Source organism: Acipenser ruthenus, chromosome 31, assembly GCF_902713425.1.
Source record: "Acipenser ruthenus chromosome 31, fAciRut3.2 maternal haplotype, whole genome shotgun sequence".
Classification (NCBI taxonomy): domain Eukaryota; kingdom Metazoa; phylum Chordata; class Actinopteri; order Acipenseriformes; family Acipenseridae; genus Acipenser; species Acipenser ruthenus.
The window spans coordinates 12,109,188-12,136,345 of record NC_081219.1 but is presented as its reverse complement, the minus strand read 5'-3'; the positions used below and the strand labels follow the sequence as shown (position 1 = coordinate 12,136,345).

The following is a 27,158-nucleotide window of genomic DNA, read 5'->3' as shown; positions in this document are numbered from 1 at the left end:
AACACACTGCATAGAGCTGCATGATTTCCAGCTGCACCAGCTGCATCAATGAATGGAAATATTTCTACTAAAGATCACTCTGTCCAGTACAAGAAGGGGTACATTTGACAGGTCTGTTGTTATTTTCACATTTATTTATGTTTTTATTTTGTTTGATCATTCTTTACCATACAAGAAAGAGTTAGGGATCTTAACCAAGCCAATACTTTAGCGCATCACAGAAACCAGGACCAGAGGACACAGTTGGGAATCAGGTGGAGAGAGACTTAGGACCTCTTTACTGTTGAAGCATACACCCTGGGATCCTTCAGGAAGCTGCTCGATGAGATTCCGAGAGCAATAAGCTACCAACAACCAAACGAGCAAGACGGGCCGAATGGCCTCCTCTCGTTTGTAAACTTTCTTATGTTCTTACAGAGGCAGTGGTGAGGGGATGCCATGGGTTATCTAGCCATGTTGTTGATGATGAATCATTAGGATTCTTTAAGACACAGCTTGATAAAGTTTTGAGAGCAATCAGCTGCTTGGAAGGAGATCTTTTCTTCTGTTCTGAGACTCTTCATGCTTGTGCGGTCTTGAACTGAACGTGAACTACAGTATCAGTATCAGATTTTCTACCTTTCCCATCAGTAACGAAACTGACTTTTATACAGTATACAGACTGTATTTATCACACGAGTAACTTATCAACAAAGGGAAACGAAACAAAAATAAAATTACTGTTTAAAACTTTTATAAGGGAAGTCTATACTTCAATGTGTACTATACACCATGTACTGTACTGTACAGCCCAGTATGTAAATACAATAACTCAGCCAAAAGAAATAAATTGCAGTCTGGAGCACTGAGATATTAAACATGTGATGCTGGGGAATCCCCCACCAGTTCAAAATAGAAAAACTGCAAAACATCTTTCTACTGCAAGTGCATCACCCCACTCCAGCTGAATTTCACCGAGCAAACTGGCAACACTGGTAAGTGCTTCCAATCTACTTGTTTTTATTCCTTGAAATGTAAATCTCCTGAAATTAATTATATACATGTGGTTCTAATGATGAATTATGTCATTTCCTTTTTTTTTTTTTTTAAGCTTGACTCCTGATGTCAGAGAAAGGGAGATTTCATTACTCAGGCAAAAAGTCAACTGTTTAAGCTGCAGTAGCTGCACATAGAGATCTTTATATGAATCCTGAACCTTATTAATTTTTTTTTTAAACTTAAATGAGCAATAACCAAGGCTTTTAAAAAGTATTTCATTAGCAAGACAGCATTTTCATGTGTTCTTTATTGTTTTGAAGCCGATATACACTGCCTGGTCCTGTTATAAGATCCTGTACCTAATATTGGGTTGGGTAACCGTTTGCCCTGATAACAGCCTTGACACAACCTGGCATTGACTCCACAAGAAGTCCAGTAGTTTTTTGGTAATCATTTGAATCCAGTTGCATTAGTGGCTGAATACCTACAGGTACAAGTTTTTGTCATTTTCCATTTGTAATTCTTGAAGTGATTGTAAACATATTGAAGATTTTTCAGTGACTGTTTTAAAAGGGAAGTAGGACCAATTTTAATACTATTTGACAATCATGCTTATGATTGTCTCTGAATGTATTTCCCCGGGTACTGCCAGTTGCTGTAGACTTTTTAAAAGTGCATTTTGATTACTGAATAACTGAAGAGAAAAAAAATGTAAATCAGGGAGGTTTAAAACTGTTTTGAAAAATAACTTATACAGAGCGTTGTGATCTGCTTCCAGAGAATGGCCACGGCAAAATGCCAGCTACGTTCTGGAAATATATGAGCTGGCTACAAACGATAAAAAAAAAATTAAAAAAAAAGTCAAATTGTAATTTTCTTTTTTGTACAAATCTTTGAAGCGCTCTTCTACTGGCAAGGGGTCTCTTTTGGGCAGCTAGTTTAATAAATGTCTGTTTCCACATAATGGTTTTAAAGGGATTGGAGCAGCAGACTCAATTACAGCCCGGTATTAAGAGGCTCAGTAGGTGTCCCAGCAGCCTCTTTACCAGAGGAATGCGTAATGCCTTGTTGAATTTCTGACTAATTTGTGATAGCTTTGAAACCTCTCTAGTACTTTGCTTAACTGGTCCTTAAGATTTTCATTTCAAACCTAACCAGCGTGGGTCTGAGATAGCACAGTTCTTAACTAATGTATTCTTGTAATTTAGAATTACACAATATATCATGTTCCGTTTGTCATCACGCAATGAGTTGTTAATACTCAGAGGGTAACAGAACCCCCTGTGGTTTCTATGGAGCGCTCAACATGCATTACAGTATCTCCATATACAGCTGGTTCACAAGACTGTAACCATTACCTGTGTCTGAGCCATTTGAGGCCAAATGTGGGCTTTAAAAAGTCACCAGGTATAATGACTTAAACAGAAGACAATACAAAGAGAATGTAAAGGATAAAGGATACATAACTGTGGCATGATATATCTATATATAAATGATCTATGTTTGTGTGTGACGGAGTGCAATACACAACAAGGTTTTAAGCAGAATTTAACCAGTTTCCTTTATCGATTCCACTGATCAAAAAGTCTCGCTTTTACAGCTTAACCCTTATCATTAGACACAATACTGTTATCTAATCTCTGGGAGGACATTGGTGTGTGTGTGTATGTGTGTGTGTGTTCATGGAGAATCGTGAATGCTTCTCAAATGCACTCACAAATGCCTGTCTTATATGACTTGCCTAAAACTTGTGTGTGACGCTGAACCTTGTTTTTACTTGCTTAGTTTCTCTTTGTGTGAGCAATATTTCAACCAAGGTCAAGTTCCCATACCCCACTTCCAGCTGTGCTGAGCAGTGTGCTCCACAATATTTGTTTAAATCCCTTTGTTACTCTTGCACAGACTTGAAATGCAAACATGTTTCTTTCTATAAATTGAGTATCCACAATACCCTTTTATTTGACCTACTCCCTGCATGCCTATACCAAGTTTCTGTAATGTGACATGAGTTCTAGCTGATGCATCCATACTAAGAAATGTCAGGTGGCTGTATCACATCGATATCAGGGTCTACTATGTATTATAGCAATGATAATGGGATGATATTTGATGTTCCTTCTAATTAGCAGGTTAGTGATCAAAAGAAGGATGCAACAAGAAACATTGTGACTCCCTTTGCAGCAAAGAAAATACAATGAGCAATAAGGTGAGCATTTATGATCCATCTCTCTCAATCCTACACTTGGATAAATCAGGAGTATTCTGTTCTCTGTGTGCGGACAAAGAGTAATGTTCGCCACTCTGTTCCTAATGAGCCAAGTGAAAGCTAGTTTAAATGACGCTGAATAATGGTTGATCAGAGGAGAAATAAGAGGTCAAAGTCCCTGAAAACTCTGCCAAAAACAGGAATTAGCAAAAGAGAGAAAAAAAATCAAGAGACAGAACAAGCAGTTTGTTATGTGCTTGTTTTGCAGAGAAGCTGTAATATACAGATGATATTTAGGCAAATACTTTATTTATAGCTAAGAGACTGAATTGAGAAACAAAGAAGTGAAAGTGGATCGGTATGGTTAAAGAAAGAGCTACCAGTCATCAACATGTCTGCTCTCATTCATCATTTCCAAATCCGATTGTCTGAGCATTTGATCCGTTCCAAAATTTCTGCTTTCAGATAAACGGACATGAAGGCAAACATATAAAGAAGAGGCAAAGCTGTACGTTTGAGAAACTGGGGTGTAGGTTTAAGGTAAGTACAAGTGTAAAAAGTTGCCAGGGTGTTAACAATGAAAAGAAATGAGAGGTACACAGTTTTAGCAACACATTGGGACGTGGAACGCTATATTTTTTGGGACCCCGCTAGTTACTCTTTAAAAGGAGCATACATTAAAAGAATGGTAAACTAGACTCTGCAATACATTTCCTCACCTCTTATGAGCACTTGCTGCATTACCATTGGCCTCGCTTTTCTTGTACTGAAGATATTTTGGTTTCATATCTACATCACTGTAGATTACAAGCACAGGGAGCGATTTAGGTACAGGGAGAAGGAAGCACCAACTGTGTTTAAACTTCACACAGTGAGGTGATGATGTGAACACAGGCTGACAATGCAAATACTTTGTGAAAGGATATGTGAAACGGTCTTCTATTGTACAAAGATTTCCCAAACCATGTCCTTTTGACTGATTAAAACGAGACCAGGAAGATCCAAAACATCTCCGTCTCTCCCTAGACTAAGCATGTCAACATGCAAATGCAATTATGTATAATGTCGGAAATCAAAGGAATCATTGTTTTAATTGAAATGCAAATACCAAAACAAACAAACAAACAAAAAAACACAGACAAAGCCTTATCAAAGAATGTTTTTCAGATTATTTAAAAAATATTCGGGATATATATATATGTGTGTGTGTGTGTGTGTGTGTGTGTTTTCTAACTGTATTTGAAATGTATTAAATGCAAAACTGCCATTGCAGAAGATTTGCTATTAATTGCTTTCTCTGCAGGGTGCGAGATCAAAGGCTCACAAGCATGAGGCTACGTCTATCACACTCCACACGAATCTGCTCCTGGAAGAAGTCCTCAGACTTGAAAAAACAGAGGAGGCGCGTAGCGAGGTCTTGGAGAAACTGAATCGATTAGCCGAGAGAGCTGAGAAACATCTGGACATGCAAGAGGAGGCATCCTGTCCTGATCTGAACGAGAAGCTGCAGGAGCTGTGTCACACCGTGCAGCTGCTACAGATTCGAGTGCCCGGTCTCGAGAGCAAAACGGGAGAGCTCCAGAACAAGGTAGCCGTCACGTCTACGGCCATGGAGAAATGTGACGCACTGGCGAAGATCATGGAAAGAGAGTTGGAATCTAATAAACGGACAATAAATGCTCTGCAAGACAAGGTAAGTCTAAACAAATTGTCTTTACAGTACACAGAACAGGGGTGCAGTACACAAACCAGGGGTTGCTTGGTTCTAGAGGAGAAACCACACTACAGTATATAACCAACATTATCCAGACCCTATATATTATATTCAATGCAACCTTCCAAAAACATGATTATACAAAATGGATGTTGCCTAAATAGTTAGTATCAATGAGGGTCTGTTCTACTCTTTGGGGAATGAGAACAGTTTAGAGTAGGCTGGGTATATATTAGCCACTGCGCCCAGGTGTTTCACAGAGAATTAACAGCACTTGTACCCCATTGCTTCTCACCTATAGGGGGCAGCGCTGTCCCTAACAGGATTGTATAATCTGAAATGACGGGGAGAACTCTCCCCCTTGTTTATGGTTTTTCCTCCCCCCAATTAAAGGTAAGACAACTTGAGCAAAACATAAGCCTTTGCTTTCCAATGAACGATCTGCCAGTTGAAGTGGCACAAAACGGGATCTTCATTTGGAGTATTGCACAGTTCCGCAGCCTGAGACAGGAAGCCATCAGTGGTTTGAGACCCTATTTGGAGTCGGAAGGTAAGAAAACTCATTACAGTCTGTGTAAAGAAAAGATTGAAAAGATTATAAGTGCAAAACTAGGATTCGGAGTGCAGCTGTGCAAAGCATGCTGTTATCTGGCTGCTATCAGGGAAACAATGTTTTATTGCCTGAGAAACTGTCAATAAAACTGACCTCACCTGACCTGGTGCAAGCAGCGATAAGCCAGCAACTAGCTTTGCACACAAGAGGTGTAAAAACACTATAAAGAGCCGGTAATTGACAATGCTTTGAGAGGAGTTCATGGAGGATCTTGAAATGCATTCAAGATCCTCCATGAACACACACCAGCGCCATGTCCGATGCTTTCTTACAGAAATTGGTTACTAATTCTTGCTTCATTTCTGTTCATAACTAGTGTCTTCCTTACTGGGTCTAATGACTTTTGATTATTGGAATCAATAAAGGAAATGTGTTAAATTCTGCTGAAATCCTTGCTGTGTGCGCTCCTTCACACACAAATACATAAATAACGTAGTTGCCATACAGTCAGTGCTGGTTAAGGGGCACCAAATGTCCACCTTCCTTACCTGCTTGTTAGTCATTATTTTCTCTATATAATGTTTTTTTTACAGCATTTTACACAAGCCAGTATGGGTACAAAATGAAGCTACGAATCTATTTGAATGGCAACGAGCAAGCAAAGGGAACTCACATTTCGCTGTACTTCACACTGCAGGCTGGGGACTTTGATTCCCTGCTGAAATGGCCCTTTGCAGAAACGGTAAGAAAAAACAGACTATTATAACAGATAAAAAAAAACAAACGGCAGGGATAACGTTTATAAAATGTACTGTAGAATCTCTTTTAAAGCCTAGCTTCTTTGTCGATTCAGAGGTAAAACCACAAAACTAAGTCACAGCCACACTGACAAAGGCATCAAAACATTTATCTATTTGACTAAGGGCGGTATTATTTTGTTGTCATACTCCAGTCACAAGTTTTGAATGGAGGAGATCCATGCTATGTAACAAAATGAGCAACAATCATCCTGAATTACACTATTTAGTCTTTAGTTGTTTTTTTTAAATGAACAGGTGGATGTCCTGTCCTGTAGGGTTAGGGTGAGAGTCACTCAGTCATTTTGCAGCATTTATTTGACTGTGTATCGTTGTACAGTTGACCAATGTTCAGTTTTCTTGTTTTCCTAATACAGGTGAGGCTCTCAATCTTGAGTCAGACTAACAGAGAGGACTCGGCTGTGCACTGCCTTTCTCCAAGCGGGCTTCTGCAATCCTTGCAGAAGCCGAGGGCGAATGGAAACATACCTTACGGAGTCCCAATGTTCGTGTCCCTCACAGAGTTCTATAGCAGGCTTGGGGAGTTTGTGAATGATGACACACTGTTTGTAAAGACAGAGGTCGAGCACAGAAAAGTGTAGGAAAAAAAAAGGTGCGTTAAAAGCATTGTATAAACATGTCTGGTAAGCTGAAGAAAATACTGCCTATATAAAAAAATAGTACTTGTATTCTAAAGCAGTAGTCAATACAATAGTATAGTATGGTGCATATTTACCATAGTATTCCATAGTACTGCCGTGAATTTGACCCAGTGGATTCTTAAAGCTTTTACTGTACACTGCAGAGTGTTTTTCACTAAGTATAGATTCACCCATTATAGATACCAAACCAGAACTGTGATTGCGCTGATGATGATTTGGGAGTAAAAAGCTTTGATGGTCTACTAGCCCAGTGTGTTCAATGTGAAACACAGAACAATGATCAGAAGCTATTTGTTTGTAATGTGTTTTCTTTAACATAATAAGTGAAGTCACATTATTTGTGTAATCAGCAACACGTAAACTTGTATTAAATACAACAAGTATACAGTATACGTAAGGGACCAATGGTTTGTTTGTCAGCTGATAATTTCTCCTCTGACTTCCTTACCGATATAAAATAGGCAAGCATTTGAGCTCATGCCTACATGACCCACAGGGTATATTCACTTGATCTAAACACAGCTGTCATTTAAATCATTATTATAAATCTTGTACAGTATGAAAAATCAACCAATTACTCTTAAAGGTTTGTCAAATTTCCAGTATATCTAATCCTGCGTACAGATGTCATCCCTGCATTTCATGTAGTGCACGATTCTAAAGTCTTTTTTTTTTAAGTTTGTTAAATGCTTACAGATGCTTTATTACATTTTACTATCCTTTTACTATGGGAAGCATTTAGAAGGGAGACGACATCTCTTAAACAACTAGAGACACCCTATCCACAATGGATTAACTTATCAAACAAAAGAGACGCACATTATTATTATTATTATTATTATTATTATTATTATTATTATTATTATTATTTATTTCTTAGCAGATGCCCTTATCCAGGCCGACTTACAATCGTAAGCAAATACATTTCAAGAGTTACCAAACAAGTAATACAATAAGAGCAAGAAATACAATAACTTTTGTTCAAGTGTGACAAACCACAATTCAATAATACAGCAGATAATAGTGATAGTTACATCAGGATATGATTAAATAGTGATAGTTACATCAGGATATGATTAAATACAAAATACTACAGGTTAAACACTTGGCAGATTACAGTATTCTGAAGTACAGGATTAAATGCAGTAAAATAGGGGGCAGATAAGAGCAAAATAAAGCATATTTAAATGAAGGGTGATAGTGTCCCAGGATACAAACAGAGGAGTTCTACAGGTGCTGTTTGAAGAGGTGAGTCTTAAGGAGGCGCCGGAATGTGGTCAGGGACTGGGCAGTCCTGACATCTGTAGGAAGGTCATTCCACCACTGTGGAGCAAGGGTGGAGAAGGAGCGGGCTCTGGAGGCAGGGGAGCGTAGCGGAGGTAGAGCCAGTCTTCTAGTGCAGGCGGAGCGGAGAGGTCGAGTGGGGGTGTAGGGAGAGATGAGGGTCTGGAGGTAGCTGGGTGCAGTCTGGTCTAGGCTAGTACAAGAGTCTTGAACTGGATGCGAGCGGTGATCGGGAGCCAGTGGAGCGAGCAGAGTAGTGGAGTAGCATGGGCGAAGCGAGGCAGAGAGAACACCAGGCGGGCAGCAGTGTTCTGGATGAGCTGGAGCGGATGGGTGGCGGACGCAGGGAGGCCAGCCAGGAGGGAGTTGCAGTAGTCTAGGCGGGAGAGTACCAGGGCCTGGACCAGGAGCTGGGTAGCATAGTTGGTGAGGAAGGGTCGGATTCTTCGGATGTTGCTCAGGAAGAATCAGCAAGTGCGTGCCAGAGTGGAGATGTGCTGGGAATAAGAGAGGCAGGGGTCCAGGGTGACTCCAAGGTTCTTAGCGGAGGAAGAGGGAGAGAGTGTGCCGAATGCTGGATTTTCACAACCTTGGGCTCTTTATAAATGATTTCAGCAGTGGCAGGATTTAGATCTGCTGCTGTTTAAAATGAATTACATTTGCATGGGAGTCTATGTATTTTTATTTTTCCAGCATTGCAATACACACTATTATTTTTGCATGCTGTATATTACAGTACAATATTCTATAAAAAGGGCTTTACTTCAAAAGGAAACGTCCCCGGCTATAGAGCCAGTCCCAACAGCAATGTCAGCCTTGTGAAACATGAAAGAACAAATCACCGCCCCCAGAGAAATAGGTTCTTAAATAAAAAATAAAAAAAAACATTTGGATAATTATTTGATAAAGCTGTGTTAAAGAATTATTAATGTATCCTTATAAACATTGTTTCAAGATGCTGAATTTAAGTACGGAATAATATAAATGCTGGTCAGAAAAGGGAGAAGAGAGCTACAGTGAACAGTATAGCATCTTCAGCAATAAACATTCAGCCAAAATAAAAAGCTGAACTCACCAATGATGAAAATAGCTGTGAAATGGTAACTGGGCACAATAGGGATTGCAAAATTGATTATATATATATATATACACACACACACATATATATATATATATATATATATATATATATATATATATATATATATATATATATATATATATACACACACTATATTTCCTTTATGTAACAAGGAAACTCCAATTGACCTCCAATTGACCTGGTCAACAAGGTTGCATATACTACAAAAACAAACAAAAAAAGCCCTAACGAATTAAAATGAGCACAACCAATACAAACAAGTTCATAAAATGACAAGAGTTTAGGAGCACCGGCTAAAATAAAAACATGCCTCATAGATGTCCATTTTTTTATTTGAACTCCTTTAAAAGGTTCGGAGCCAGGACGTTTCAGTTCTTTCTGAAGTTTATTCCAAGGTCACGGAGCAACCAATGCCTTGTACCCAAATTCCATACAAACCCTAGGAACTGAAAACCCTCGAACAGTGAGACAGAAGATTACTACTAGGGGCAATTGACAATTTATTGAGATCATTTGGGGTTTTGCCAAGGACAGCCTTATAAGCAATTATGTACCAGTGTTTCAATCTTCACGAAGATCAAGAAGTCTTTTACTGTACCTCGATAAGCCTCAGAATGTCCTTTAAGTTTATCAAACGTTGTTAAATTTAAGACGTTTTTCCCTTCTCCTAAATGTACATCTTGTTAGTTTTAATCAGTGCCAACTTTGTCCTGCACAAAAAACTTAGTTTAGAACAAAATCACCCTTCTACATGCTTATCTTTATTACTCACATTTCTTTTGTTCATTTATCTGTGAAGTTATCATTTACTAAATCAGATGTGACTGTTAGAAATATCCCTCTCTGCATAATTCGTAATCAGCAGTAATACTCATGGGAGCATTTATAGAAGTTCTTAGAAACTTCAGTAGGTGAATCCCTGAACACATGTTTTATCTGTGCACTAATACCCACTCAAAGGCAACAGAAGATTCGACTTGCACACTCTGTGTAGTAAGCAGAGTATTTTACAGCAGAGCACTGCTGCTCCACCATTACTATACCCCAACCCAAAGACAGTGTTAGACGTAGCAGATCTATTGCAAAAACAAATAATCAAGGTAAGCGGAACGAAGGTACTAATTATTATTATTATTATTATTATTATTATTATTATTATTATTAGCTTCACAATAGTGAAATGATCACTGTAGTATCTTGTGTATTGTTGCTAGCAGTGTGGTATTTTAAAAGGTTAACATAGGAGGCTATTCTTCCATGTAAATTGTGTATTTGGATTTTCAGTATCCTTTATAAGGCTAAGTGCTAGAAAATCGTTTAAAATATATATATTAACTTAAAAGACAAAACAGACAAATTAGCTTTTTTTTTTTTTTTTAACCAACTAAGTCTGCAGGTTTGTTTTGACGCCAATAATGTACAAAACTGGCTGCAGTACCAGCCTTGTAAGTGAAAGAAACAAGTTTGAATCTCTCAGTTGTGTGATGTACCAGCACTGCCTTTACCTGATGCTGCTGAAGCCTGCGTGGAAGATCAGATAATACTGGGGCTTGGAACTGCTGTCAGGACTTTTGCCCACTTCTTAAAATGCTTGCTTGGCAATGTTTAGGTCCTGCCTTTGCCTGCCGGTACCTCTCACGCAAATATTATTTGTTCAAAGTTTCGCTTTTATCTTGAAAATGGCTATGTGTTTCACTGAGACTACAACAGCATTTAAAAAAAAAACATTCCCAGGAACTATGAAATAAACAGCTGTTGTTTTGGTCCCAGCAGATGGGGAAATAAAATGTATGTGAGACATTTCTCCCTGTGGCTAAGACACATGACGATTTAACAATTAATTGAAAATTATTATTGGCATCAAAACTAACACCACCGACATCAGCCTATCAAGGGTTTTATACTCCAATATGTAAATACACCCCATACCTAATAAATTATAATTAATGTAAACGGCATTATAGCAGCATTATAGAGCAGATTATGGTCATATGTTACATACTTACCATGCCAAATTACACTGTTTGCAAATACATTTAGCTCTGGCAAGCACAGTACAAAAATAAATGCTCATTCTATACTGTACTCATAATCCCGCAGCATCAGTATGGCAATGCAGACCCCCAAAAGGATTGCAACCACTGTCTACAAACTGCTGTTGTGTAAGCTTACAAAGAAATGATAATGTCTAGCAATTGACTTTCTTTTACAGTTTCTGATGTTCTACCATGATGAAGGCACTCGCGTCATTACTGACATCTCCGGAAAGTGGGCGGGTTTAGATAGAATTAAAAAAAAAACAAAAAAAAACATTGACCTCATTCTGGAAGTTAGCAAAGGGGACTTCCAAGCTTCCGTTTACACCTCTAAGTGCACGGTGAAACAAAACATGCAGTGGAAAAGTAAGATGAAAACCCCTTTTGTAATAATAAAAATTGTGTCTACGGCTTTATAATTACAGGGATTAAACGAGTAAATCCTTTACGAACGCGCTTGCCTGCCTGCATCTCGACAGCAATTGATAATTACATGATTTTTAAATGTATGTTTTCGTTACACTAGGCCTGGTACTAGCGATATAGTTACTGTCTGTATTAGTAATTATCAAAGTACTGTATTTTCATGAAGTGTGTAACACATTAAGTATAGATGCGTAAACATACGGTGTATAATGTCATCAATACATTATTGTTATTTAACCTTTTCAACACGACAGACCTAGTAGTACAGCAGGTTACTTACACTAAATCAAGGGAAGATTACTCAGTTTCACAACAGACAAGCAGTACTTAACACTGACACTTTAGTTAGTTATTTTAGGGTAGGCTTGCTGTAAAGAGAGTTAACGCTAACACGTCTGTCGTTGGGAGTGAGATGTCAACACAGTTGGTGAGGGGGTTACCAAAAATGCAGGAAATTACCAAAACAAAAAAAAAAACCCACCAAAACTTCATAAACACTATATAGCTCTACTTCTAGCGATTTAAAGAAAAAAATACCACAGCACCGTTTTCTTGTAAAACTAGGTGACCACAGAATAAGCTAAAATGACGTAGATCTTTGACATTTAATTGACAGGGTGCATTATTTATAGTAGCACTCGATAGAACACGTACAGAATAAATATTTTTTTTACCAAGAGGAAGGTACTGTGATATGTCACCTTAATAAAATATACTTTAATTAGTGAATTACCATGTGTTTAATATGTAACTAGTTATGTAGGTCTGTGTGTTTTAAATGTTTTATTATTAGTGTCATTACTTTTAGTTATTAGTATACCGGTAATTAGTATCTGTTTTTATAAATCAATACCAGGGGGCGTGGGATTTATATATTATTATACTTATATTATTGATGGGAAATGCCAATGGTAGTTTTCTAAGATTTTACAATGAATGTGATAAAATGATGCCGTTTTTACGTTTGAACAGAACTTACGCATGAGTTACTGGCTTGGATTTTATGAGTAAGCAGAAGATTTATTATTCATTGAAAGGAAATGTGTCAGACTACAAATGTGTTTTTTTCTCTCTTTCTTTTGTAATCTTTGCAGAAACCTGGTTTGGTTGGGAAGATATCAGACTTGGGACCCATCGTTTCAAAGCGGCAGCCAGACTCACTCACCTTAATCTGCAGGTCGATTTCATTTAGCATCACTCCGAAATGGCAGAAGAATCCACAGGCGGCTTGTTCAACGGGCTCTCATCTGCGCCCGATGAAAATGAGTACCCCTCCGGTTTTCCACAGAGTATTTGCGACGACGTGCCTCATGTGAAATACCTGTGCAGCAGCTGTAATAATGTCCTGAATAAAGCGCGCCAGACGCTGTGTGGCCATCGGTACTGCCTGGCATGCCTTAACTGGCTCATGCGGTGGGTACACCTTCTTATTCGATTTATTATTGTTTATAAATAAACTCAAATTATATATATATATATATATATATATATATATATATATATATATATATATATATATATAACAAAAAATATCCTAATTGTTACAATCATATATGGCCCTTTCTTCTGCTCCACAGTACCTTGGACAGTATGTTCTGGATGTCTGCACACTCATGTTACTAGTTAAGTTGTTGTTGTTTGTTTGTTTTTTTTCATAGAAATAACAAGAATCCAGTCTGTAAGAAATGTAAAGAAGATGACCCCAGCACGGTCAGTGAGGAGAGCATTTTGACATCAGAGCATGTAAGTCCCGGTGTGTTCCGTGCAGTACTTATGTTGTACGCTTATATACAGTAGCTGTGCTCAGTAAAGCCAAGCAGTGCTGAAAATGTCAAACAGAATCCGAATACTGGCAATAGCAAGTATCAGCATTTAATGCCTGTGCCTGGGGGTGGGGGGGGGGGGGTGTGACTGTATCACCTGTTGTTAGCACTGCAATAGAAAAGCAATCATGAGAGGGCTAGGTGAAGCAGCAAGCTAATTCACTAGCTTCGAATCCAATGCAGGTAGAAATGAGGTCACATCATAAAGCCAGTTAATAATCTGACACACTACCACACAATTGTCAGCCTCTGTTTGAGAGGGGCCCTGGGCTGAATGACTGACAGTTCAGGATCGGGTACAAGGGAGGGGGGTGTTCTTTAGTTCTAGCTGTTTTGTGACAAGTGCTTTGGTCTTTGCATGTTATAATGGCCTGTTGTTTTAAAAGGTAGTTAAGTGTCGATTCCACTCAGAGTTAAACCTCGGTTGGATCATTCATTCATTCCGCTGTTTGTTTATCCTAACTGTACCACTGTGTCGTTCTGTTGCACAATTATGTGGGGGCAAGAGAGATCCCACTTGCAATACCATTATTATCGGTAATAAAAAGTCATTGGAGTTCTTCCTACCTGTGTTACAGAGGCATGTGTATGAAAAAGGTCAGAAAGATACGGGGTACTTATTACACCTACTGCTAAAATGTCATTGTGGATTGCCATCTGTTCTCATGGGTGATTAAGCCACGTGCAGATTGTGTGTCATGCTTATACCAAAATAATGGAATTGCTCACAGTTCAGGGGAAGATTTATTTGATAATACGTTACAAGTTAGACCCTGTATTATAAAAGGTTGCTGGACGTTCTTTTTTTTTATCTACTGTATAAGTAACAATTTCTGGGTTAACACCTGCCAAGTCGCAGTTGATGTGAACGTCCTATTGAGGCAATCCCCTTGTACATTGATTCATGGCTGTCTGTCTGTCTCATGGTTGTTTTTTTTATTTCATTAGGAAATACAGACTGTACAGCAATCAGTATGTTTTTTGGTATGGTTAAATACCAGTAAGAACACTAAATTATTAGAAATAAGTTATTGAAAATCAAGAGTTCCTGGGTTCGTTCCTGTTGCTAGTCAGTTCGCATGAATTAAATAACGCCAACCAGCAGTGCAGATGATAATTTAGCTTAAACCAGTTTCAGGACCCTTTTCACAACTCCCCATGTAGTTTCTTTCTATGTAAGGTTTCTTAACTTTGAAACCTCGCTGCAGAATACAGCACCATGGAGTCCAGTAGCCCTTCATGTTGGTCCACAGTGCTCTCTGGAAGTATTTAAGTCTGTGCTGTTTGCCTGTCCCACAATTGAAACTGGAAAAGGGACTGGGGTTGGGGAGACTCTTAATGGGTGTGTAGCAACATGGAGGAGTGGGCTTCTTTATAGTGCTGTGCTACCTTCATGGATTTTTAAAGAAAATGCATCACAATATACACAGAAGCAGAAAACACCCTTAGTATAATTTAAAAAAAAACAAAAAAAACAAGTTACTCTTTCATATTGTCTGCGTCACCCGAAACCTTAGGTAAAGTACAGACTGATAACTTTGGGCAGGTTTTTCTTTAGCTATAATATTAGTGGTGGGTGGAATCACTGGCTTAAAACAACATCCCCACATTTGATGGTGATTTTTATGAACACTAATGAAACTTTGTGATTACTATTGTACTCAGTGCAGCTAATTTTCTTTTTTAGTTCTACAGTGATGCTGCGATCAACAAAGAGATCTCTGAGTTGAAGGTGCACTGTGCTAATCAGGGCTGCAACTGGAAAAACACACTGAAGCATTATGAGGTACGTTTCATATGCAGATGCCTGTGTCTCTAATGCCTGTTCTGTTTTTAAGATAATGAGCCATGTTTTTGATGCAACTGCAATGTTTTCCCCTCTGCTTTCTGAAAGGAATAACAAACAACCCCCTGCTAGTTTTATGATATTATATTCTTTCTTATTTTCCTTTGAGAAACAATGGGGACAAACTTTACCCAGGCTGAAACTTCATGTTCCTAAGGCACCAATGGATTTATTTAACTTGCTGCTTTTGTAACAAATTATAATATGATGATTTAATGGGCAATACAATCCTCACCCGTAGTCTTGCTGTGATGTTTGTTTCCATGCTTTGTGCCAGTACTGTGTTTGTAGGTATGTATAGATTTATACTGCACTCTATATTAGGAGTTCAGACAAATGCCTTGCTTTCATGGTTCTATTTGCAAAGCTTTAATTCATGATTTCATAGATAGATTAAATACCGTTTGGAAAATATGCATTACAATTTTACTGCATCATTTGGCAGAGGTAGGTTTGGTCTAATAGAGTAGGTTTATTTTAGAATCACTATTTAAACAGCAATACTTGCACAGTTGGAGAGCTACTAGTAAAAACAAGATATCCAAATTCCATACAGTGTTCAAAGGCAATAATAATCCTACGCTTTTACTTGTCCAGACAACTTCTCTGTTGAATTGAAAGATAACAGTGATTGTATTTTTGGTTTTAATGGGATTTTCTGTAATCGGGAGCCTACATAAAGCAGCATTAAATAAGCCGATCCACTGTTAGCTATATGCAATATCTTTTTTTTTTTCACATATGTATAATTTCCCAGGACCACCAAAGTCAATGTGATTATGAGCTAATCCCGTGCAACATTGGCTGTGGCCACATGGTTATTAGAAAGATGCTGGCAAACCACCTTGAAAAGGGATGTGCAAACAACATGGTGGTCTGCAAGAAGTGCACTCGAAAAATACGACAAGCAGAATTTCAGGTAAGAAGGGTTTGTACTGTATTTTTTCAGCACTCAAGAAATCGGTTTTGCAAATCAAGGATTTAACCCTCCGTCTGTGTTGTTACCATGTATAGTAATTGCTCATCAGTGTTATTTAACAACCTTTGCCAATGTTTATAAAGTTTAAATGGTTTACAGATAATTAAATGTGATGCTGCTATAACAATCTGCTGAGCTATCTGGATGAATTAATTGCCCTAAAAGGCACAGTAATTATTAGGCAGTTTCTGGCAGTTCAGAATTAAAATAACTAGTCTTGAACAGCACCGAATGCTACTCAGAAATGTTGCCCGTTGATAAAAATGTATTATGAAAGGAAAATGATTTCCAGTCTCTACAAGATATATATATATATATATATATATATATATATATATATATATATATATATATATATATATATATATATACCAGAAACTTCAACAGATATTATTGCATTCATGTCTATAAATAGTTTAGTCAGCGCAGTGCTTTCCATATTGTAGGTTTACCATCTCTTTGGGCTTTACTGTGGTGATAAAAATACTTTTGGGAAGTAGTGAAAGGGGCTGTCCCTAACTGCTTCCTCTGACATCTGTGTTTAAAGGGAAGCCCCCAGTAATAGTTTATGACATGAAACTTAGTCAAAATAAGACTTTAGTTTTGACTTCAGATTTTGGCAAAACCCATTTTAAGGCAGGAAAGAAATCACCATATGGCAGGTGGATGTAGTCACTTCGTTGACAATATATTTGTTTTAAAAACGTGTAGCTTCACATTAATATGGTATGAATATTTAAAAACAACACTTTAAATACAGTAATACCACCAACATTTTGGCACAAATTGTAAGGAAATTGTAAACCACTGTTGTACCGTAGGAAAGATAAGTCCATTCGAAACTGCAGACCTTTAAACAAATTGTGTGGACGCCCATATATATACTGTATACATGCTCATGTTCTTTTTCTTTTTCTTTTTCACTATACACACTCAGATTATTCATTTGTTTCCCAGGGTTCTCTTTCTGTAAGGTCGCTTAGTGCTGAAAACAGTTCAAACACCCCTTTGTCCGGTTATTGACGGTTTTGCAACAGTTATGTAATAAAACAATCATGCAGTAAAAATGCTTGGTTTTGTATACGTTATATACGGCACACTGTAGATCAGCCCGTTCTATTCCTCTGTGTCATATTGTAACGTTGCTGTCTGTCACCTGTCTCTGATTTTGAGGTATAGCCTTGATTTTGTGTTCCAGTATCCCCTGGAGCATTCTCAAATAGACATTTAATTCAATAGATAGCTGGCTTGCTCATAAATCAACCGCGACAAAAGTGATAAGGCATCCAAGTGAAAATACAATGCCGCTGATCTTCAGATAAAATGTACCAGTGTAAATCCTAACGCAGTATGTATAGATTTGTACGATAAGGAAACGATTAATGAATCCCTCAGTTTGGAAAATCTTGATGGATTGTCGAATTGTGCCTCTCCAGAGAGCTAGAGTCATTTACACATGTCAGCTCAATACCAACTCTGACACCTCATACCTTTGAAGTGCTAGTCTGTTAATCAGCTTCATGTAGAGTTTACCACCTAATATTGCTGCAGTAAATTATTATTATTATTATTATTATTATTATTATTATTTATTTCTTAGCAGACGCCCTTATCCAGGGCGACTTACAATCGCAAGCAAATACATTAAGTGTTACAATACAAGTAATACAATAAGAGCAAGAAATACAATAATTTTTGTTCAAGTGTGACAAACCACAATTCAATAATACAGCAGATAATAGTGATAGTTACATCAGGATATGATTAAATAGTGATAGTTACATCACGATATGATTAAGTGCAAAATACTACAGGTTAAACACTTGGCAGATTACAGTATTCTGAAGTACAGGGTTAAATGCAGTAAAATAGGGGGCAGATAAGAGCAAAATAAAGCACATTTAAATGAAGGGTGATAGTGTCCCAGGATACAAACAGAGGAGTTCTACAGGTGCTGTTTGAAGAGGTGAGTCTTAAGGAGGCGCCGGAATGTGGTCAGGGACTGGGCAGTCCTGACATCTGTAGGAAGGTCATTCCACCACTGTGGAGCAAGGGTGGAGAAGGAGTGGGCTCTGGAGGCAGGGGAGCGTAGCGGAGGTAGAGCCAGTCTTCTAGTGCAGGCGGAGCGGAGAGGTCGAGTGGGGGTGTAGGGAGAGATGAGGGTCTGGAGGTAGCTGGGTGCAGTCTGGTCAAGGCATCTGTAGGCTAGTACAAGAGTCTTGAACTGGATGCGAGCGGTGATCGGGAGCCAGTGGAGCGAGCAGAGTAGTGGAGTAGCGTGGGCGAAGCGAGGCAGAGAGAACACCAGGCGGGCAGCCTGACATAAACTGACATAAATTGACATGTTTAGCACATTTAACTGTGTGAAAACAATTTAACACCTTTCTCAAAGAAATGTTAAGGGAACTTTTGTCATACTAAATATATATATATATATATATACACATATATATATATATATATATAAAAGCAAAAACAGACACTATTGATTCTCCATCAGAATACTAATATGTTCTGTATTATAATGGCGATCTATCACTTTTCAGTTATGACACTTGTTGCCATTTTTCATAAAGAATTCAGGTGCTCAGCATACATGACTAAATTACTAGTCTAAACGGAGGCTAGGAAATTCAACTCTGATTGTTCTACATTTGTTTGTTTGGCACCATTTTGGATCACACTGTTCTGTATATATTTATTTGGTTGAATTTTGAGTCTGTGCATAAGTGGCCGTTCTACATGGTGACAGTTGATCCAAAATGATGGCCACAAAAACTCTGCCTAGTGCTCACCTAATCTCCCCTTTCTATAAGCCATGATTGGCACAAGCTCAGGAATGGAATTCTAAAACAAACGCTTGGCCCTGTCACTATGGTACCGGGACTGAAGTTACGCTTCTCGTCCACAGAAACACACATGCGAGAGCAGCCCTGTTAAGGAAAGAAAGCCAACCAAAGCAGAGACAAGAGAAAAGGTAAACTGGTTATTATGCATGGTCTTCAAGCTAATCGAGGCATAAGGCGGTGCAGAGCGATTATGTGATAGCCTTTTACCTCTGGAGGCTTGAGATCAGAGCTGCCTTATGTCAGTACAGTTGATGGGGTAGTGTGGGGGAGCTCAGAAAGGAGATTTCTGTCTCCTGTGCTGCCAGTGTAGCCCCTTTCGTGAGCATTACAAATAGAATAATATTTGCAAAGTAGATATATTCCATCTGTGGAATTTCAGCTAACAGAAGGTCTTAGTAATAAGGGTTTTTCCTTAATAAGGAAAAGTAAATGGTTCCACTTTAAGCAACTTTAAATCCTAACGTATATTTTGTTGCTAGCCTTTAAAAACTTTCCTTGAGGGGGCTCCCGAGTGGCGCATCCAGTAAAGGCGCTCCACGTGGAGTGCAGGATGCACTCTATAGTCTGGACGTCGCGAGTTCGAGTCCAGGCTGTTCCACAGCCGACTGTGGACGGGAGCTCCCAGGGGGCGGCGCACAATTGGCCGAGCGTCGCCCGGGGATAGGGAGGGTTAGGTCGGCCAGCGTGTCCTCGGCTCACCGCGCACCAGCGACCCCTGTAGTCTGGCCGGGCACCCGCTGGCTTGCCTGCAAGCTGCCCGAGAGCTGCGTTGTCCTCCGACGCTGTAGCTCTTGGGTGGCTGCATGGTGAGTCTGCAGTGTGAAAAAAAGCGGTCGGCTGAGTCACATGCTTCAGAGGACAGTGTGTATTCGTCTTCGTCCTCCCGAGTCAGCGCAGGGGTGGTAGCAGTGAGCTGAGCTTAAAAAATAACTGGCCATTCTAAATTGGGAGAAAATAATAAAAATAATTGGCAACGACTAAATTAAAAAAAAAAAAAAAAAACTTTCCTTGAGATGAAAGTTATCTGTCTATAGCATCAACGCCATTGTTCCTGTTTTTTTTTTTTTACCGTTTGACTGAAATCCAGGTCTGAAACATTGGTTAACCAGCATAAGTGTTCCAGTTCCTCCTTGTGAAAGTACATTAACGACCACACTTATTGTCTTTAGAATCGGCAGCTCACGAACATGAAGAACAAGGACCTGTGTCGCTTTGCTGAAGCCGGTTGTACATTTAAGGTAATCTAATAATGATTCCAAAGACATTGTGTGTGCTGGTTATTATTATTATTATTTATTTCTTAGCAGACGCCCTTATCCAGGGCGACTTACAATTGTTACAAGATATCACATTATACATTATTTCACATTATACAGATATCACATTATACATTATTTCACATTATACAGATATCACATTATTTTTACATACAATTACCCATTTATACAGTTGGGTTTTTACTGGAGCAATCTAGGCAAAGTACCTTGCTCAAGGGTACAACAACAGTGTCCCCCACTGGGGATTGAACCCACAACCCTCCGGTCAAGAGTCCAGAGCCCTAACCACTACTCCACACTGCTGCCCTGGTTGTTTCATTGGTTGTGTGGGGAAAAAGTGTGTACTAGTAGTTAATCCATTCACGTAAAAATAAGTCATTTTGCTGGATGCCTGCAGTAAGTATAGCACTTTCAGCCCTTATGCTACACATCGTTTCATATTGCTTACCACAGTCAGTACTGCAATAACGTTCCTGTCTTTTAATTTTCTTTTACAGGGGAGTAAAGAGAAAATCAAGGAGCATGAACAGTCTGCGCTTGTGCTTCACATGGGGCTCCTGCTCCAGGTGTTTGACAATATAAAAACGTCCTTGCTCTCCGATCTTGGCAGTGAGGATGTAAATGAGGCCCAGGTTTCAGGAATGCAGGTTAAAATGAAACGACTGGAGGACACTCTGCACTCCCTGCGGATCCAGGGGGCCGTGGAGATGAACGGGGAAGACCTGGAGGTGGACAGCTACACAGAGCCTTCGGTTTTCCACGGAGACCAGAAGCAAGGGCAGGAGCTGGAAGAATGCAGGAAGAAGCTTGCCGATCTTGAGCAAAAAATCCAAGTGTATGAGAACATCGTCACGGTCCTCAACAGAGAGGTGGAAAAAACCCAGCTGACATTGGCTGCGTTTGAGTGTCAGAATAGAAACGACCAGGAGTCCATTAAAGACTTGGAGCTTAAGGTAACTAATCCTGGTAACTGTGACAGTCTGGTTTACATTAAAACTTCTACAATGCAATTTAGTAAATACTGTGTCCTCTCTAATCAAAGCCCCGAGGGTCCTAAATTGGTCATCATTAAAAGATAGAGAAAAGTTGAAGTTAATTGAGTGGTATAAAATATGGCTGAAATTACTTCGGGTCAAAAATGGCGAGCGTGCTATGAGAAGAGTCTTTGATTGCAGTTCTCCAAAGAGATTATCTAATTGGAGAAATGTTACAAAGATCATGTCCATGGCATGTGTCCTTTTAAAACAGGTAAACTTTAATTTCATATCTGTTTTCCTCAAGGCTGATTTTCTGAAATGAAGTGTGGGAGCATATTAGCCTTGTGCTGTGCAGTGATACGCTTCTCTACCTCAGCAAGCGTGGCAAATAAAGGTCTAAGCTGACACAATAATAAAGAATGATTGAGAACACACATAACAGGATTTTACGCATGTAAGAAAATAAATATGAAGAACATGTAGACAATACTCCTGCCCAATTTGATGTAGTCTGATCTAGAGCCTCTCTGACCTTTGTAAAGGACAAGCAGAGCAATTAAACCAATGTAGCTTAGTAGCCAATAACCTTAGCTTTATGGTGTATTTAGAATTGCAAGGAGAGATGCTCCTAAATGATAATCTTCCTAGGTTTATTTTAGCCTTACTGCCAAGCTTAAATGTCATTTCAGAAGGTGGGTTAAAACTCAATCATGCAGCACTGGAGTCAGCGATTTAGTCTCCTGCGCTTTTTTTTTTTTTTTTTAACTTGTACGATTGCTGCTGCCAGCAGCATAGACTAATGGAAAATAAACGCATAGTCTAGGATGGAGCTGGCAGTGTTGTTTCTGTCCTCTGCCAGCAAGCGGCCAGCGAAAAAAAGAAGCAGCAACTTAGGGAAATATTACTATGAGATGCATTATTGTTGGAAAATTGGATGTGTGACAAAAACTTCTTAATGTCACTTTATGCTTTTCACATCAGTTTTCTATATGTTTATATGTTATGCTTTTATTTTTGTGTGTTTGTTTGTTTGTTTATTTATTTATTTATTTATTTTACTGTTCGGTCTTGTTTTACTGGCCTTTTTTTACTTTTTTGAGACGGCTGTGCTGTGAAAGGCGCTATATAACAGAGTTGAAAGGTAACATTGTCATGATATGAATGAAATGAGGAAGGCTGTCTAGGTGCCAGCCCTAGACAAGTTAAAAACAGCTCAAAACCAGGTAAAGGCAGATTTAGAGAAATAAGGTAAGAAGTCAGTAGGGGAGCACCAGAACCCAGAACCACTCGGAAAGAGTAGAAAGTTGAAAGGGAAATGAAATGACATTTCAAGCTACTTGCTGTACTCTTTAAGTATTAAGAACCACCCCAGAGATGTGAGTTGAATAGTGTGTTCGTTTCTGTAGCTGCAGTAGATGCATTGTGTTGTCTCCCCAGCTCTGGAATGATTCAGTAACTGTGCTTTCAGGTGACGGAGCAGCAGCGTCAGCTCGCTCTGAAGGACATTGCCATCAATTCCCTCCACCTGCGCATCGCTTCTCTGGAGCAGGCCACGTTCGACGGGACATTTATCTGGAAAATCTCCGAACTGAACAGAAAAATGCAGGAAGCCGCAGCTGGAAGAGGGAGCAGCTTGTACTCTCCAGGTAACTCGCCTGGTTTTCCATCAACCATTCGATCAGAAGTGCCAATATACTGAAAAGATTACATTAAGTCCCTCGGGGGAATGTTTTTTTTTTTCCTGTTCACAATGGTTCATATTAACCCATTAAGTCTTTGTAATTTTTCAGAGCATTTTTAACCTGTTATTTTCATTTTCTCTTACGATAACTGAGTCTCATTTTTTGAAGCCTAAAATGTAACGTATCATTGTGTCTTTTCAGCTTTCTACACAGGCAAATATGGCTACAAGGTGTGCATGAGGTTATATTTGAATGGAGATGGAGCAGGCAAAGGAACACATATCTCTCTGTTCTTTGTGGTTATGAGGGGTGAATATGATGCTCTTCTTCTGTGGCCTTTTAAGCACAAGGTAAGACTGACCCCTGATTCCTTAATGTCAAATTCCCTGTGTATGATTTCCTTATAAAGATTGGTGCTGGGGTTTTAAAACTGCACACTATTTTTTTTTAATATATATATATATATATATATATATATATATATATATATAAATATATAAATATATATATATATATATATATATATATATATATATATATATATATATAAAATATATATATATATATATATATACAGTATATATATAAAAATATTTGTATATATGTTTTTAATAACATTCGTGCAATCTTATAATACAAACATATTCTCAAATATATAATGTTAACATTCATACATTTATAAATCTAAGCCCACAACCCATACCCATATCTTCAGTGATAATTATTACATAACAGAAATAGTATGATAACAAATGTTACAACATTTTTTTAAAGTCACTGTAGTAAGCTGACAGTAATATATATCATGTCTGTTTCTATAATCCATTCAAAAATGGGCCCCACATTTTAAGGAAGTAATTTTCCTTTATCTGTCTGGTAGAGCCTCTCCAGCTGTAATGCACATAGCATTAGATGTTTCCATTCTGTGAAAGTTGGACATTTCTGTCCTTTCCAGTATTTAAGGATTCACTTTTTTAGTATCAAAGAACAATTGCTTAAGACAATATTAACATCATTTATATTCAATGGCATCCCACAGGATGTTACACCCACCAACATGCAGAAGCTAGGTATTACTTTGCTGCACACTATTTTCTGCCTGCTATTGAACAGAAATAGTTATCCGCTCTTGTTTGTATACTGGGTACCGCCCTGTTACATATAATACACAGCAGTATTTTTAATTGTTAAGAAGATCATTTAAAAGCTTCTGGGATTCAGATGACTATAAACTTTGCATCTTTCAGTCTCTGAAACTTGCTTTCTTTTTTTAATAGTCTCACTTAATATAAACCAGACCATCTGTTATCATATAGAATCTGCCAGACTGTATTTTTAAAAGGACCATCGTGAAAAGACTCTAGTGCTGTTGCAGTCTTGCATGCTGTTGCAGTCTTGCATGCTGTCTTTCTATCCTTGGCTGAGGATACAATGTACAGTACGTCAGTGCAAAAAGCATTGTGGGTCTGGAATGCAGACATTTCTAACAAGAAATGCAAGCTTGAAAGAGCTCAGTCAGGCCAGAATTAACAAAGGGCACTTTGATGGAATGCTTCCAATAAAAACTATGCAAGGTTTCTATGGAACACAATCCTGCTCTTTCTACTCCTAGTGCCTTACGTGTAGATGATCCTTGGATAAGCTGAAACATAACCTCGTTAAGGATGACCAGGATAGAATCACAGTGGTGCACATTTACATGGTGCAAAACATACAGGGGTTTTGACAGAAAATAATAAGCCTCTGCCATATGCAGCACACTCTTTTGTAACATAATAGGGATTCCGCTGTATAAAAGGAACATGTGTTTTGCAGTATTCATTACACTTGGATAACAGAATCTCAGAGATTTTTAGAGATAATAATAGTAGTATTGTTTTGTTTTCCCCTTTTTCTTTAGGTGACCTTTTTCCTGATGGACCAGAATCACAGAGAGCATGTGATCGATGCCTTTCGCCCCGACCTCAGCTCCACATCGTTTCAGAGGCCAGTGAAGGAAATGAATGTGGCCAGTGGCTGCCCTCTCTTCTTCCCTCTCTCCAGGCTGCACTCCCCTAAACATGCGTATTGCAAAGACGACACTTTGTTTGTTAAGTGCATTGTAGATGTAACACCGTGAGCTTTTCAAGCTTGCCTGTAGCTTGCTTTGAAATGCCAGTGTAATTTTGCACTATGGCTGTGTATGTAAAGGCCCATGGCGTGAGGTTATCTGGGTTCAGCCATTTGCCTTCTCTCATGTTATTGCTTACATAGAAAAGGGCTGCCGAGAAGGATTGACACCCTTATATATTTTCAATGCAAAATGCTCTATGACATTATAATTGTTATCACTTGAGAAATGTGGATATGTGGGTACATTTACTATTGTGTAAAACATCTGAATGCAATATGTGAAATGAAGAACACCTTATATTTCAATTGAAAACAAATTGATATAAACATATAGAGTACATATTGTATATACTAACATGTCTTTGGTAACTGCTAATAATATCAACACAAATTGCAGTATGTGTGTGTGTGTGTGTGTATGTGTACGAAAAGCAAAAACTTTCATATTGGACATATTTTTTTAATCACGTACTGTTCACGAGTATTTCATATTTATTAGATTTTGAAACGGTATGTTGACTTTGCAATAAATACAACTGACAAGATCTGTTTTTTATATCAGTACATTTGGGTAAACTGTAGCTAAACAAACACTGACCTTATTTCTAGCATGGTAAATGTTACTGTACCGTGTATGAATGAACAAGTGTAGCAAATTTCTCAAATTGAAGAAAGCAGAGCAGTTTGTTAGGGAATATTTATCCTATCCCATGAGGTATATTTGTTACAGTATATATATTTTTACAGTAGAATAAATACTTTATGCAATTAGTGTAAAATGTTTTTCATTTTATTTTTAGCAATAAAGTACATGTGATGTAGGATGGCATCGTCTTTAATTTTACTAACAACAAATGCTGTCCGTTTGCATGCCTTACTCTCAGGTAGTCTGCTACTATTCCAGTTCCTAGTTCAAGTCACTGGCATCAGAGACTGTCGGTCATTTGAAAATGAAGCTGGTTGGTTTATGAGAGAAAAGCACTGAAGCTGTGGGGACAATTTCACCAGCTAAAATGACCAAGAAAGTACAAGACTTGGTGAAACCAGCCATTTATTACAATGTGTTTTCTGAGATCCCTGAGCATGTGTTGCTGTTCCAACTCACAAAAATATTTCACACTGAAAAGTTGGGACAAGTTATTCAATCTTTATTTAATGTATAATTTTATCTTGGTACGCTCTGGAGGCAGATGCAGACATTTTATCAACGTTTTTATGATAATCTTGCTATCGCTACTAGTTTGCTGTTATTTTGTAAAATTTGATACACAGTTATTTCTGACATTCCTGCAGCATTACGGCTTGTCACAGCTAAACTTCTGCTCCTAAAACACCGATTAGAAAGCCATTTTCTTTGCATTTAGTGAACGAATAATGGTTGATCCGTGATTCAGCCGAAAAGCTTTTCTAAACATGGGACTTGAATAGCAAATGAAGGCTTTCACACACTTTTATACTACTTGCCTATATTACTGAAATAATGGTTTTCACCGTGTTTACAGACATGCAAATGACTTTAAGGACACGTGACTGCAGCACAGAAAGGTTCTGTAACATGTACACACCCCAAACACCACAACCAGCAAATCAAACACCTGGGCTTTTTTTTCTTAATTCACTCCTTTTTGAATGAGAAATTAACCTGTTAGTAATATAATTCACGGTCAATTAAGCACATGCAAGTTATTTGTTTATCATTTTGTAACATTAACGTGAATTTCCTTTTAAAAAAAAATAAAAAATAAGAATTAGACACTGCCGTTTTCCAAATATGCTTATAATATGGTATATGTGACAATGTATATCCCCACAATTAAATGTCAATAGACGCCATCAGATGAAAAATGACCAAGCA

The 27,158-nt window shown here is 38.3% G+C and overlaps 2 protein-coding genes across 4 annotated transcripts; both read left to right on the top strand.

Moving 5' to 3' along the window:
• The first annotated feature begins 846 nt into the window (after nucleotides 1-846).
• LOC131702940 (TNF receptor-associated factor 2-like) lies at nucleotides 847-7,725 on the top strand. Of its 2 annotated transcripts, none has more exons than XM_059005699.1 (7): nucleotides 847-974; nucleotides 3,105-3,184; nucleotides 3,650-3,724; nucleotides 4,488-4,877; nucleotides 5,292-5,448; nucleotides 6,045-6,193; nucleotides 6,626-7,725. In XM_059005699.1, exons 2-7 carry the CDS (start codon nucleotides 3,173-3,175, stop codon nucleotides 6,848-6,850), a joined length of 1,008 nt encoding a protein of 335 aa, XP_058861682.1. In that variant the 5' UTR covers nucleotides 847-974; nucleotides 3,105-3,172; the 3' UTR covers nucleotides 6,851-7,725. The 2 variants fall into 2 exon arrangements, with proteins under 2 accessions (XP_058861682.1, XP_058861683.1); XM_059005700.1 differs by having other exon boundaries at nucleotides 895-974; nucleotides 3,108-3,184.
• A 3,856-nt stretch (nucleotides 7,726-11,581) lies between these two features.
• On the top strand, nucleotides 11,582-26,125 carry LOC117396680 (TNF receptor-associated factor 1-like). Of its 2 annotated transcripts, none has more exons than XM_033994805.3 (11): nucleotides 11,582-11,698; nucleotides 12,853-13,171; nucleotides 13,417-13,501; nucleotides 15,269-15,367; nucleotides 16,185-16,346; nucleotides 19,318-19,383; nucleotides 20,425-20,493; nucleotides 21,030-21,485; nucleotides 22,978-23,155; nucleotides 23,393-23,541; nucleotides 25,092-26,125. In XM_033994805.3, the coding sequence occupies exons 2-11, from the start codon at nucleotides 12,963-12,965 to the stop codon at nucleotides 25,308-25,310; spliced, it is 1,692 nt and encodes a 563-aa protein (XP_033850696.3). In that variant the 5' UTR covers nucleotides 11,582-11,698; nucleotides 12,853-12,962; the 3' UTR covers nucleotides 25,311-26,125. The 2 variants fall into 2 exon arrangements, with proteins under 2 accessions (XP_033850696.3, XP_058861502.1); XM_059005519.1 differs by lacking the exon at nucleotides 11,582-11,698 and adding an exon at nucleotides 12,372-12,442.
• The last annotated feature ends 1,033 nt before the right edge of the window (nucleotides 26,126-27,158 follow it).